The 12485-nt window shown below is 41.0% G+C and overlaps 1 protein-coding gene across 1 annotated transcript in view; it reads right to left on the reverse strand.

The window, feature by feature from the left end:
- Window positions 1-5521, reverse strand: part of LOC101712794 (O-acyltransferase like protein-like) — a 62339-nt gene extending 56818 nt beyond the window's left edge. The window contains exon 1 of the mRNA XM_004858465.4: window positions 3602-5521. Within this exon, the coding sequence (XP_004858522.4) occupies window positions 3602-3752 (151 nt within the window). The 5' untranslated portion in view covers window positions 3753-5521. The remainder of the gene's footprint in view (window positions 1-3601) is intronic.
- Window positions 5522-12485: the final 6964 nt, after the last annotated feature.

Genomic DNA, 12485 nt, shown 5'->3' on the forward strand with positions numbered 1-12485 from the left:
TTCTGGAAGGTTCTGGAAGTCAGGTGGAGAAAGAAGATCATCAGCGTAGGACAGTGGTGGTAAACCTATGGCATATGTGTATCATTGAAAGCTGTTATTTTTTTTTCTTTAATGTATGAGTGGCTTTTTCTAAATTAAAACTTCAGTATTCAAGTTTAATTGCAGTGTTGCCACTTTAGGATAAATAAGTCATTTTGGGTTGCAATTTGGTAACTCGATCTCTGAAAGGTTCACCATCGCTGGCATAGAACATTGCAGACAGGGAGGGCACAGTCCCTTAAATGGGAAAAGATGAGGGTCCGGAAGGAGGAAGACAGCTAACACAGTAGTGGTGAAAGAGAAAGAAAATGGAGAAGAAAATGATGAATCAGGGGGAGGGTGCCAGCCATTACTATGTGACATGCAGATTTCTAGAATTTCTGTGGATTGTAGAGTTTAAAACAAAATCAGAACCAGAGGGAAGAGAATGCTCAGGGCTGGATAGTGACAAGAGGTATTAAGTAAGAGCCCAATACCCTATAAGGTAGCAAAATCAAAGCACACAGGAATATCTGGTGGATTTTTTTTCTTGTTAAGTTGGTAGATAATTGTCTGTTAGCAAAAGGAGACGAATGGAGGAAAGACGCTGAGCCTCATTACTAAACTTCTTTCCCACAATATCTGTACACTTTAACCTGTCCTGCCCACGCAGACTGAGTCTCTAAAGACCAGCCTTTCTCCTGCTCTGCAGTGACTCTAATTTCTGTCTGCAAGGCCAAACACCTCTGTGTGCTTCAAGGGGCATCTTCCCACCTGATTCCTCGGGTTTCTGCCCATCACCTGCAGCCTACGCGGCCCCATGTGGGTTGTCATCTCTGTTTTGAATTGGGGCTGGCACTTTAAAACTGTAATTATGTAATGCTTACTACATTAAAAAGGCATAAAGAGCCAGGGATTTAGCTCAGTGGTTTCGCTGCCTGCTGTGCAGGCGCAAGAACACGAGTTCAATCTCCGGTACCAAAAAAACCCCAAACAACAAAAAGGCATAAAGAATAATACAATCACCTATGTTCCCATCACTCAGCTTAAAACGAAACTCAGCCAATCCCTTGAAACCTAGTGTGTCCCCAGTCACTCGCTCACCTCCCTCTCCAAAGCTATCCCCAACTGAACATAGAGGTTGTCATTCTCATGCTTTTTTGAAAATTCAGTACTGGGGATTCAACCCAGGGCCTTTGCACTGAGCTGTATCTCCAGCCCTTTTAAATTTATTTATTTTGAGACAGGATCTCACCAAGTCACCTAAGTTGCCCAGGTTGAGCTCAGACTTGCCATCCTCCTGCCACAGCCTCCCAGAGTATTGGGGTCACAGGTGTACGTCACCACACCCAACTCTCAAGCATTTCATAACATTTGAACTATGTACATTTAGCAACAGCCAGCCTTAATTTGCGCTGGTTTAAATTTAGCTGCTGTATATAATCCATCTGTCTGCAACATGTTTTCTTCTTAATGTATCTCGGTGTAATCTCAGTATTGATATATTTTGGCTGCTGGGTTTGGTTTTGTTTTCTTGCTTCTTTTGTTGTTGCTTATTTTTTAGGCAAAGATGCAAAGTACAGGCCCAGGAATGAAAACCTATCCGTACCACTTTGGGCAAGATCTTTCACATCTCTCTGGCTGGGTTCCCCATTTCTAAAATAGATGATAAAAACTCTCCCCACCTCCTAAAAGAGGAGCTTTGGGACTAAACGAATCAACCCCTGCACAGGGCTCAGATGGGTGCCTGCCACTCAAAGAACTTACCACTAACTCTTGTTTTTCCATCCACATGACTGCCAGGAAAACCTTGCTGAGAACCAAAGTCAAAAACACATGCTGTGCTCAAAGATCTCAGGCAAAATGTCAAGGCAGCAATGCCAAGTATTTTCTGGTACATTAGAATGAAAATCAGTTCAGATATCTACAGACAGATGTATTTATCTATTAAAATAAGTTAATAATCCTCTATTCCACTTATATAAGTCATTCAGTTCTTTCTTTGGCTTTATTTATTTATTTATTTGGTACTGGGGATCGAACTCAGGACCTTGTGCTTGCGAGGCAGGTGTGGTGCCCTGAGCTAAGTCTCCAGCCCCATTCAGTTCTTCCTTGAACCATTTATCTTGAGGATTTTTTGTTTGTTTACTAAAAAAGGAGAAGATTTTCTGTTTTCAGGCTCCTACAGTAGATGGAACACGGTTGGTGCATGACTACAGTAGCTTGTAAGGCAAATAATGTTAGAGGGGCTGTGACTAATGATGACAATATGGGCCGCCTCTTCATTACCAGAAACCCCAGCCAGCATCACACCTTCTGGAGTCTCTTGGCCAGCTTATTTGGCCTGGGTTTGTCGCAATGTTGCCTATCAGTATCACCAAGTGTTGTAGCAAAACATAACCAATTCCAAAATGGGACTTGAAGAAAATGGCTACTGAATTAATTGGATTTATATTTTACCACCATTTCATTAAATACCAGGGCATCTGATCCAGTGTAGAATAGCAACTGTTTCAAATCATGTGCTATTTTGAATTACCCTATATTAGATAAAAACTTTTAACTTTATGGGGTATGTTATTCTACTAAGTGTTTTTCAATAAAAAATTAAGTAGTCCTGCATTCTAAATGGAAATTGCTAGGTTAGTTTATCTGGTTTTAGAAATAGTTTCTAGATTTTCTCCTTGTCTGTGCCTTTCACTAACAACAATGAATCATTCTCCTGAAGGAGAGGTTACTTCCCTGGTGTGGGGGGGTGCCGCTTTTTGGCAGAAAAGTATGTATTCCTTCAGTTGTGAGAATGACTTTGGGAAACATTTTTTAAAAATTGCAGGAGCCAGGCTTGATGGCACACACCTATAATCCCAGCACTTGGGAGGCTGAGGCAGGAGGATCACCAAGAGTTTGAAGCTAGGCTGGGCTACATAGAGAGAACCAGTCTCAAAAAAAAAAAAAAAAAATTGTAGCTACCTGAAATCCATACATATTACATGCAAAGTGGCTTGGCTACAATCTCCTTCTAGCCTGAGCCAGGGCCTTTACCAACACACTCCTTAGAATTTATTTATTTATTTAATTTTTTTTTCCAGTGCCGGGGATTGAACTCAGGACCTTGCACCTCCAAGGCAGGCAGCGGCACCACTGAGCTAAATCCCCTGCCCTCCTTACAATTTACTATTATGCATAAAATGGACCAGACTTTCTCCCTGAACAATAAAGACTTATTATCAAAAGCAGAGTAAATGTCTAAAAAAAGAAATAAACCAAGCTATATCATGTGACAATGAGGTTATCAACTTCGATAATAAACAGCAACACCCAATCTAAATAATTCTTAAAAGCTTGGTTCTCAGGAAAGGCCTCTGGCTAGACTGACAACACACGCACACACACACACACGCACACGCACACGCACACACACGCACACACACGCACACCCCAAGCAACTTGTAAGCTGAGGCTTGTCTTCTCATCCCTATTTGGTGCTGCGTTTTTAATTCTCTCAAGTTTGTGGAGAATGCTTCTAGCACAGACATCAGACTGCCCTGTTCACCTACCCAATGGGCTAGGGAAGCCTACTTACTTCTCAGGGCGTATTCTTTGGGCGTCACTGAATTCAGATCAGAAAGAAATTCATCAGTATCTTGCATGCACTTGAGAGAAATGTTTCTTGCAGGAAAAACAAAAGATAATTGAAAAGAGAGCAGGCAAAAGAGTAAAGTGGAGACCATCATTATCTCTCAACCTGTCAGGATGAGCCTCCCTTCTTAGACAAAGAACCTTCTATTTATGAAGCACTTGTCTCTTACGTGTTGGGGTAAATGTGACATTGCTCACTCCTTAACAAGCAGAGAGACAAGCCATGTTTCCTCAGCCACCTGCAAGGCGGCAGAGATGAACAAACCATGGAAACCAATTTATATACAACTTGCTATTGTTAAGTAAAATAGCACTGTGGATGTGGGGGCACCGACCACCTGGCCTGCTTTAGTGATGCAGATTAACGTTTCCCACTAACGTGGATACAGCTTAATTTTCTCTGGTTGGATGGTCTGGTCTATATCTCTGGGTTTAAAAAAAAAATATGCCAGTGATGTTAAGTGGCGACATTTGATTTTTGCTCAAGAATGATGACAAATCCAATGTATAAAATGCTTAGATGGGTAATAAGCAACAGAGGGTCTCTGATCATCTGGGTTATGCGACTCAGTGAATTTGCTTGACTTTGGAAGTGGCGTCTCCCATGGAAGGGGTGATCACAGTAGGAAAAACACACATACACTCTCACTCGTAGGTTTAGGACACACATCCTGAGGGGAAAGGACACTGACAAAAGGCCACCACGATGGCATTCAGTTACCCTAAAGGATGGTAAAACATGTCAATCTGGATTTCTCAGTGTAAAATATTCTTTTTCCAGAAATGCTTTCTTTAAATAGTAACTTTTATAGTTCCATTTAAAAGGTGATGCAATGTCTGCAGATCTTGTTTACACTGCCAGACCGAGTCTGCACATGTGGGTGGCTGTGACTCTGCTCCACTTCCTGTGGGCAGCAGAGCATCTTCCCGCACCCGGCTGGCTGCTGCTCTTCCAGCTCACACTGTCTGTCCGCCTGGCTCCTTTGTTCCTGCCTGGCCCTCAGTGCAGAGCGCCTTCTCTCCAACCCCTCCTCTGGGGCTGTACTCATTCACCCCTGTTTATTTTTCTGAATAGGTGCTGGCTCTTCAAGGACCCCTCCTGGGCTTCCCTTGGGGTGAGACTAGGGCGTGAGGACAGCCTTTCCCTGTGTTCCCTGATGACTTTGCATGCTCTCTACCTCTTCCTGCCTCTTGTCTTACACACCAGGAGCTCCAGCTGGCAGCCATCATGCTCTTTGTATTTTCCTGGGCTTGGCTCAAGAGGCAGTTGGTGTCATTGTTAAGAGACAAACCTAGGTGCACACCTGTGATTCCAGCTACTAGGAAGGCAAGGCAGGATTGAAAGTTTGAGGATAGTTTGGGCAGTTTAGCAAGACCTTGTTTCAAAATAAAAAGAGATCCAGGTGCTGTGGCACACGTGTAATCCCAACACTCTGGGAGGCTGAGGCAGGAGGATCACAAGTTCCAGTAAAGCCTGGGCAACTTAGTGACTTAGTGAGACTCTGTCACAAAATTTAAAAAATAAATAAAGGGGGGCTGGGAATGTAGCTTACTACAAAGGCCATAGGTTTGATCCCTACAGCTTCAATGAACAAATGCAAAAAAAAAAGGAAAGAAAGGAATAAGGCTATCACTACCTGTGTGTCCTAGGCCAGCCTCACTGACTTTATCTGGAAAATGAGAATAATCATAGTCTTTACCTTTTGGGAATTGTGATATTTAAATGATATATTTAAAGTACTAAAAGAGTATTTGACTCATAAATATTCAAGACACGTTAGCTATTATTTATATATTCTAAAATGCCTACGACCACCTGGCAGATTGTAGTATATATTTATATCAGACATCCAGATAATGTACAATAATGTACAAGGAAGCTTTGCAGTCCTGGACCCATAGGAGCCCTTAGTGGATAGTAGCTATTGTGGCAATTTATTATGGTGTGGTTTTGGTCCAACAGGGGAAAAATAGCACTCAGGCTTACAGGCTGAAATAGTTCAGGTATTGATTAAGTGAACTGAAAAAACAGATTGTTGGATCCAAATGATAAAGGGACAGTTTCAAAACGACAGAAGTCTCTAGTCAGAGTGATCCAAGATGAACTAGGCTCTTCTGAGTGGAACAGAGGCTCCACCCTTGGAGGTGCTCAGCCAAGGTGTCAGAGGCCAGAGCTGAGCTTCAGTGGTTCTTGGGCAAAGGAGGGCTCCTGTGACTGAACCCTCTGCATCCCCTGCACCCACGGGAGAATGCCCTGCCATTATTATGTGGGTTGCTGTGACACACCTCTGATGATGGTGCCAAAGGTAGGAGAGCTTGAAATTCCAGTGGAGAAAGGAAGATAGCATCCAGCTGGAATTGTATTTGTGGTAAAGGAAAAACCTAATTTGGCACCAGAAATAGGATTTCTGTCCTGGCTCTGTTGGAAGCTGGTTCCATTTCACCACCTGTAAAATCATAAAGTCAGCCTACCTCATGCAGGTGTTTCATAGTAGTCTGTCAGCACTCATCACACGGGAACATTATAGACTCACGGGTCATAAACATACCTGTTAGCATTAGACTTCTCAAAGCTGTTATTTCCTGTGCTTAACTGTCTTTCTGCCTTTTAGAAAGTGTGAAGGGAAGGAATTCAAAAACTGGAGGTTAGTTTATTTGAATACGTATAAATCATTAAACAGAAAAGGTTTCTGAAAACTGGATTTATTCACAAGAGACAGTTGCTGACATTGTGCAGTCATTGAAAATAAGAATAAGAATGATAATTGGTTTTAGAATTGTGTTAAATACTCCAACTTTTGTTGAATGGGATAAAAAGCATAACGAGCAGACCCTGTACCCATATTTTAATCATTTGTCAAAACTACATAAAATTGTTTTAAAACAGCTCCTAAATAAAAAGGGAGAAAGAAAATCTTATTTTTGAGTAATTAATAGCACAAGGCCCTCTTAAAGTTTGTCACAACCACTAAGAAATAAGATCATGACTAGTCCATGTTTGAGAAAACTTAATAGTTTTCCAAAGATATTTTAGGCCCCTGTTTTATGCAAGGCAGTGTCCTAGGCATGAAAACGGGACAGGAAAATAAATAATGTCTTCCTTTCCTGAAAGCAGGCCTTTATCATTTCTAGCAGCAATCAGCTGGCTGATGCTATTGTGAATGCCACAGTCATTTTATTCAAGAACTACTGAAAAGGAAAGGGCATTAGGCCTCTATCATTTAGTAATGAGTTTGAGAACACAGAAATCTGTCTTTGCTGACAGGAATAAAGACCAACTAAATGGAAAAAATGAAATCCCTCATGCTCTCAGGTTGCAAGATGAAAAATGTCTCTTCCCTTGAGAGGAAAAGATGACTACAAATTAGGAAGCAAGCAGAGCCCATGGACATGCTTAGAACATTCATCCAGAGGGTGGCAGACAGTCAGCAAATAGGCACGTAATGCTGGGCTGAGGCAAGTGCTAGGAAGAAAAATAACAAAATGTCGAGGGGGGGGGGGGGAGCAGATGTGTGCTGCTGGTTGGGCAGCACATTTCAGCAGAGGAGCTGTGAAAGGCTTTCTGAGTCAGGAGACCTCTGACTGGAATGAAGTGAAAAAGCCCAAATGGAAAAAACTGAGGGAAGAACATTCCAGAAGAGAGAGCCATAAGGGCCAAGGTCCTGGAACGAGAATGTGAACAATGACAGGAACAAAAAGGGTGGAGGTGGGAGTGAGAAGTGGCAGGAGATGAGGTAGGGGAGGTGACAGGATGTGGAGGAGGCAGGTCTGGGATTAGTCTCTCGTTATTGAAAACAACACTTGTTTATCTTGGTAAGCCTCTGCTAAAATAATTGACATTGGCATATTATTGGAATGGCGTCTTATTCAGAAGGCAGAAGTCTAAAATTCAGTGTCCCACCATGGTATGGGGACCCCTTGCACCCAAGATGGTTCAGAGATTCCTTAGAAGCAGCCTGGCCTCCCTCCCCCGACCAAACAAGTACAATTCACAAAGTAGCTTTCAGTCAGCAGTCACCAGGACGTTGCCACTGTGCCAAGAGAACGGATTCATTTACTCTGTTCCTGCTTCTTTGTTTCGAGGCAGGAACGTGGTTTTGGTCAAGATCAGTCACCCTCCCAGGCTGCCAGGGATAAAGCGAATGACCATCTGGCCTCCATAGCAGGAGTGAGATATATCTTTGGCCAAGGTTCATACAAAGGCAGATGCCCCAGCTCTAGAAAGGATGTTAAGGAGGCTGAACTGGCACAATAAATGTCGATCATGTCTGCTTATAGGTGGCAGTAGATATAGCTCCACTCTTCCCAGTCCTTCTCAGCTCACAATGTCCCCACCAATTTGCAGATCTATGCTTGCCTTGCTCTTTTTCATAAATGATGTTTATTTTCCAGAAATAAATAGACCAATTAAGCCTGACTTGACCTGAATGTCAGAAATTACTTGTGGGCTAAACCCACAGTACCTGGAACTGAGTGGAAGGTGTGCTCTGGTAGATTCAAATACAGTCTTTTTTCCACCATAGTCTTCTAGACATGGTCTTTCTTGTATTTAGAAGTAGATCTGCCATGGTAGTATAATTTACAATTTTAACTATAACAAAAACTTAGGAATAAGCAGCTTTTAAAAAAAGCAAAGCAAATTGAATAATCAGTTCCCTTAAATACCATGAAACATTATACATAGTGTGGCATTATGACTCAGAACTAACCTCATACATTGAATTTAGAAACTGGATATTTTCTGGAAAATACTATTGTTTCTTTGAGTAAAAATAAGGTATAATTTCAGGATAAACCTGGTGAGATAATTAGAAAGCAAAGGTAAATGTAGAATCCTAAACACACTGTTCCATATGACAGCCTACCAGGAAGAGATAAAATGTGTGTTGATAATGAAACAGGTGTAATCTTTCATCCCCCCTTCTCTGTCCTCTTCTGTGCCCAGCATACTGACATCTACAGACTATCACTGTAGCTACCTGTCCTTTACTTAGCCCTGACCAATGTGGGAGGGGTGCAGCCGGAACATTTGTGAGGAAACATGTTCCTGGTAACTTGCCTCCCCACTTCCTCCCAGCGGCACCATGGACCTGCCAGTGGCTGTGTTCTGCTCTGGCCACGGATGCTGTCAAGTAGCCCTGATCTGAGGCTCCAGCTTCCCTACCTATTTAGGTTTCTCATGCCTGAGTGGCTCCCCATTTTGCTAGTCTCTAGGTGCTTCAGTGTCCCACTGATCTATATATAGTCACTTCCTTAATTTCTTTAAAGTCAGACCTTTTCTAATGTGCTATCTGTATCCTGCTGGGATCCTAATTGAAACAAGATGTTGTGTCAGGCATCCCCAGCTCTACCCTTCCAAAGAAAGCAACAAATATAAACAAGAAAACTCCCACAAAAATGTAGGTTGATTATGAAGATTTTATCATCCAGTGTACTGAATTTTTACTAAAATATTCACCAAAATTCAGAGATTGTAGGGAAGGAAAAATAGGTATGAAAAGAATGCTTAGGGAAGACAACAAATGTGAGAGGAAAAAAATGCTTGTTTCCCGACACTGACCGATCTCAAATTCAGCCCCACACTCAAATCACGTGGATGATGCTGAACTGTTCAAAATGAGTGGGTTTGGGGTAATGGTTACAGAATTACATCTGCTAGTCTAGAATCTTCTAGGAGTGGGAAGAGGTTCTACAGAGATGTAGGGATTTATTGCTATACATTCCTTCTTCAAACCACTTTTGCTGCATCCCATACCTTTTGGAATGTTGTGTTTCCATTTTCATTTATCCGAAGACTATTTCTTTTCTGATCGATTCTTGTTAGTAGCATGTTAATTTCCATATATTTGTGAATTTCGCACAATTTCTCCTGAATTTCTCTTGATTTCTATCCTCTTAAACTTGTTCAGACTTGTTTTGTGGCATAATACGTGAATTATCCTGGACAAAGTTGTGTGTGTACTTGAATATGTATTCTGTTGTTTCTGGATAGAATATTCTGTACATGTCTGTTAGGTCTCTTTGGTCTGAAGCATAGTTGAAGTCCAATTATTTCCTTAATTTGTCTGGATATGTCTATTATTGAAAGTTAGGAATTGAAGCCCCCTATTTTTGTATTACAATCTATCTCTCCCTCCAGGTCTATTAATATTTTCTTTATATATTTAGATGTTTCAATATCGAGTACATACATATTTACAACTAGTATAACCTCTTGATAAATTGATTCCTTTTTATATTTTTGTTTCTGTTTTTTGACTTAAAGTCTATTTTGTGAGTTACAAGTATAGCTACCTCTGTTCTCTTTTGGTTTCCACTTATGTGGAATACCTTTTCCCCTCTATCACTTATTCTGTGTCTGTAAAGGTGAAGCGAGTGCTGTACATAGCATATACAAAGGTCTTTTCAAGTCACCCAACCACTCTTAATCCTTTTTTTTTTTTAAAAAAAAATATAGTCCATTTACATTCAAAGTAGTGACTGATAAGGAGGACTTAATACTGCCATTTTGTAATCTGTGTTCTGGTTTTCTGGGATATAATTTGTTTCTACCTCTCTTGCTATCTTCTTTGTAGTCTGATAGTTTTGTAATGGTATTCTTTGAATGCTTTGCATTTGTTTTGTGTATCACTGAACATTTTTTGCTTTGTGGTTACCATGATCTTTGCAGACAAATAAGTTCATGTGGTCATATCCTCATGGCTTACAATTCAATTAGTAAGGATGTGAGGGCTGTGACAGAATTTTTTTTGTGTGTGGTACTGGGGATCAAACTCAGAACCTTGCGTTTGCCGGGGTAGAAAAATTTTCTAAGCAAAAAAAGAAGGTTCAATAATCCATTTGCATAAACAGCAAGAATGCCAGAGGAGGAGCTCAATTTTTAAGGAAACTAAGTCTAAGTTTCCTTATTTAGATGTATGCTAAGATTAAGAGCTACAATCCAGAATCTTTATAGCATCTGAAATTTGCTAAGCGGGTGTGCATATGTCATGGAAACCACTGCACATCTGAATTGGCATACTCCACTTCATTTTCAGATTTTCCTCTGAGATAAGTGATACGTTTCTCCGAGTCACATTTTACAAAATCCTTCAGGCATTTTCTTTTATTTCCCTTCCAAGTAGGCATTTTTAAAAGTGCTCAGGACATGATTATATTAATATTAATATTTTATATTAATATTGGCTTCCCAAATCTTTCAAGAGGAAATTTCACTGTTGGTCAGTTCCCATGATGGAGCTCACTAGTGTAAATATAGGCAGTGGTGAAATGTATCCACCAGAGATTTGGGAGGAACAGTTGTTCTTTTTTTGTATTGGGGATCAAACCCGGGTCCTTGTGCTTTCGAGGCAGGCGACGGAACCACTGAGCTAAATCCCCGGCCTAGGAACAGTTGTTCTTTATACTACTTAACTATGGTAGGAGTTAGGAATCTGCAGAAAATGTGTTTAGAAGGGAGGAGAGGTCAATGGATGTAGTCTAAGCCTATGTTTTCCTTTTTCTCTTTTTGCTGCCATTCTTTATGCACTGCTGTTACTGTATTCATTGCTGTTAACCACCCACCATCTAGAAACAAAAACTTGTCTTGAATATATATCTAAAACTCAAAGCATATTATCATCCCTATAACCAGGTCTTCTAATTTTTACTACCATGTTTCTATTTAATCTAAACTGACAAACTCATTTAAGCTTGAACTTTCAGATCTGACATCCTTCTCTTCACTCCACTGTATGAAACGCTTTTGTTACTGTTTTGGAAATTTTCATTACAACTGAAGCCTCTTTCCAAACCTGCTCCTACTACATAGGTCAAGTCCTCATACTGTGTCAGCACCAGACCTGTAGTAATTAAACTATTCCTGTGATGGTTATTTATGCTGTCCAAATTTTTTTAGCCTTTTGGGCACATGGGAAGCAGTACTTCCTGGCTCCCTTGTGACAGTGAAAAACATGACTGGTTTTGATCAGTTTGAGAAGTGGCACCTCTCAGTTCTGGGCCAGAGCGTTTAATCACACTTTCCTTTTACCACAGTCACCAGTAATTTTTAAATAGTGGGGAAATGGGGATCAGGAGATAGGAAACCATATGTCAAACAGTCCACACTGGACACTGAAGATGAGCAAATAAGAAATCTGGTGATAAGCCATTTAGACTTGAGGTTGCATGGCATAGCATAGCCTACCTATCCTGATTGATACACTTCCTCACCTTCCATCCTAAACACTGCCACCAACTCAGCTGCTTATGTCATTACTCAGGCCAAAAAACTCATTTCTAATTATCAAAGGACAAACCTTCAGTATGTCATTCAGGCCCTTTTTTTTTTTTGAGGGGTTGGTATAAGGATAGAACCCAGAGCCTTTGCAGAGCTATATCTCTAGCCCTTTAATTCTGAGACAAGGTTTTGCTAAGTTGCTGAGGCTACACTTGATCCTTCTGCCTTGGCCTCCCAGACTGCCGGCATTACAGGTGTATGCCACCTAGCCCGGCTTTCAGTCTTTATAACTTGGCCTAAGCTTGTCTAGTTTCACTCCCACCTCTCCACTACAAAGCAGATGGGCTTCCTAAAAACTCACTGAGCATACCCCCACAGAATTCTGCTTTTGGTCTGACTGCATTCTCTCTCAAAGGCCCACACTTAGCATGTCAACCAATGGAGAATGGACAGAACTTCAGTCCCAACCTGTGTGTTCTTGCTCAGCACTGTTAACCCAAGTATTCGTGTATTTCATTAATGGCTAAAATTTCCATTCTAATCTTTCTAAATTGTCTTGTTCCTCTTTCTGGAACTATTAAACCTAAGTGGGAGCTTTTCGTTTTGTCGT

The sequence above is a fragment of the Heterocephalus glaber genome, unplaced genomic scaffold, assembly GCF_053883595.1.
Source record: "Heterocephalus glaber isolate CG9 unplaced genomic scaffold, H.glaber_assembly_v1.0 deba00000331, whole genome shotgun sequence".
NCBI lineage: Eukaryota > Metazoa > Chordata > Mammalia > Rodentia > Bathyergidae > Heterocephalus > Heterocephalus glaber.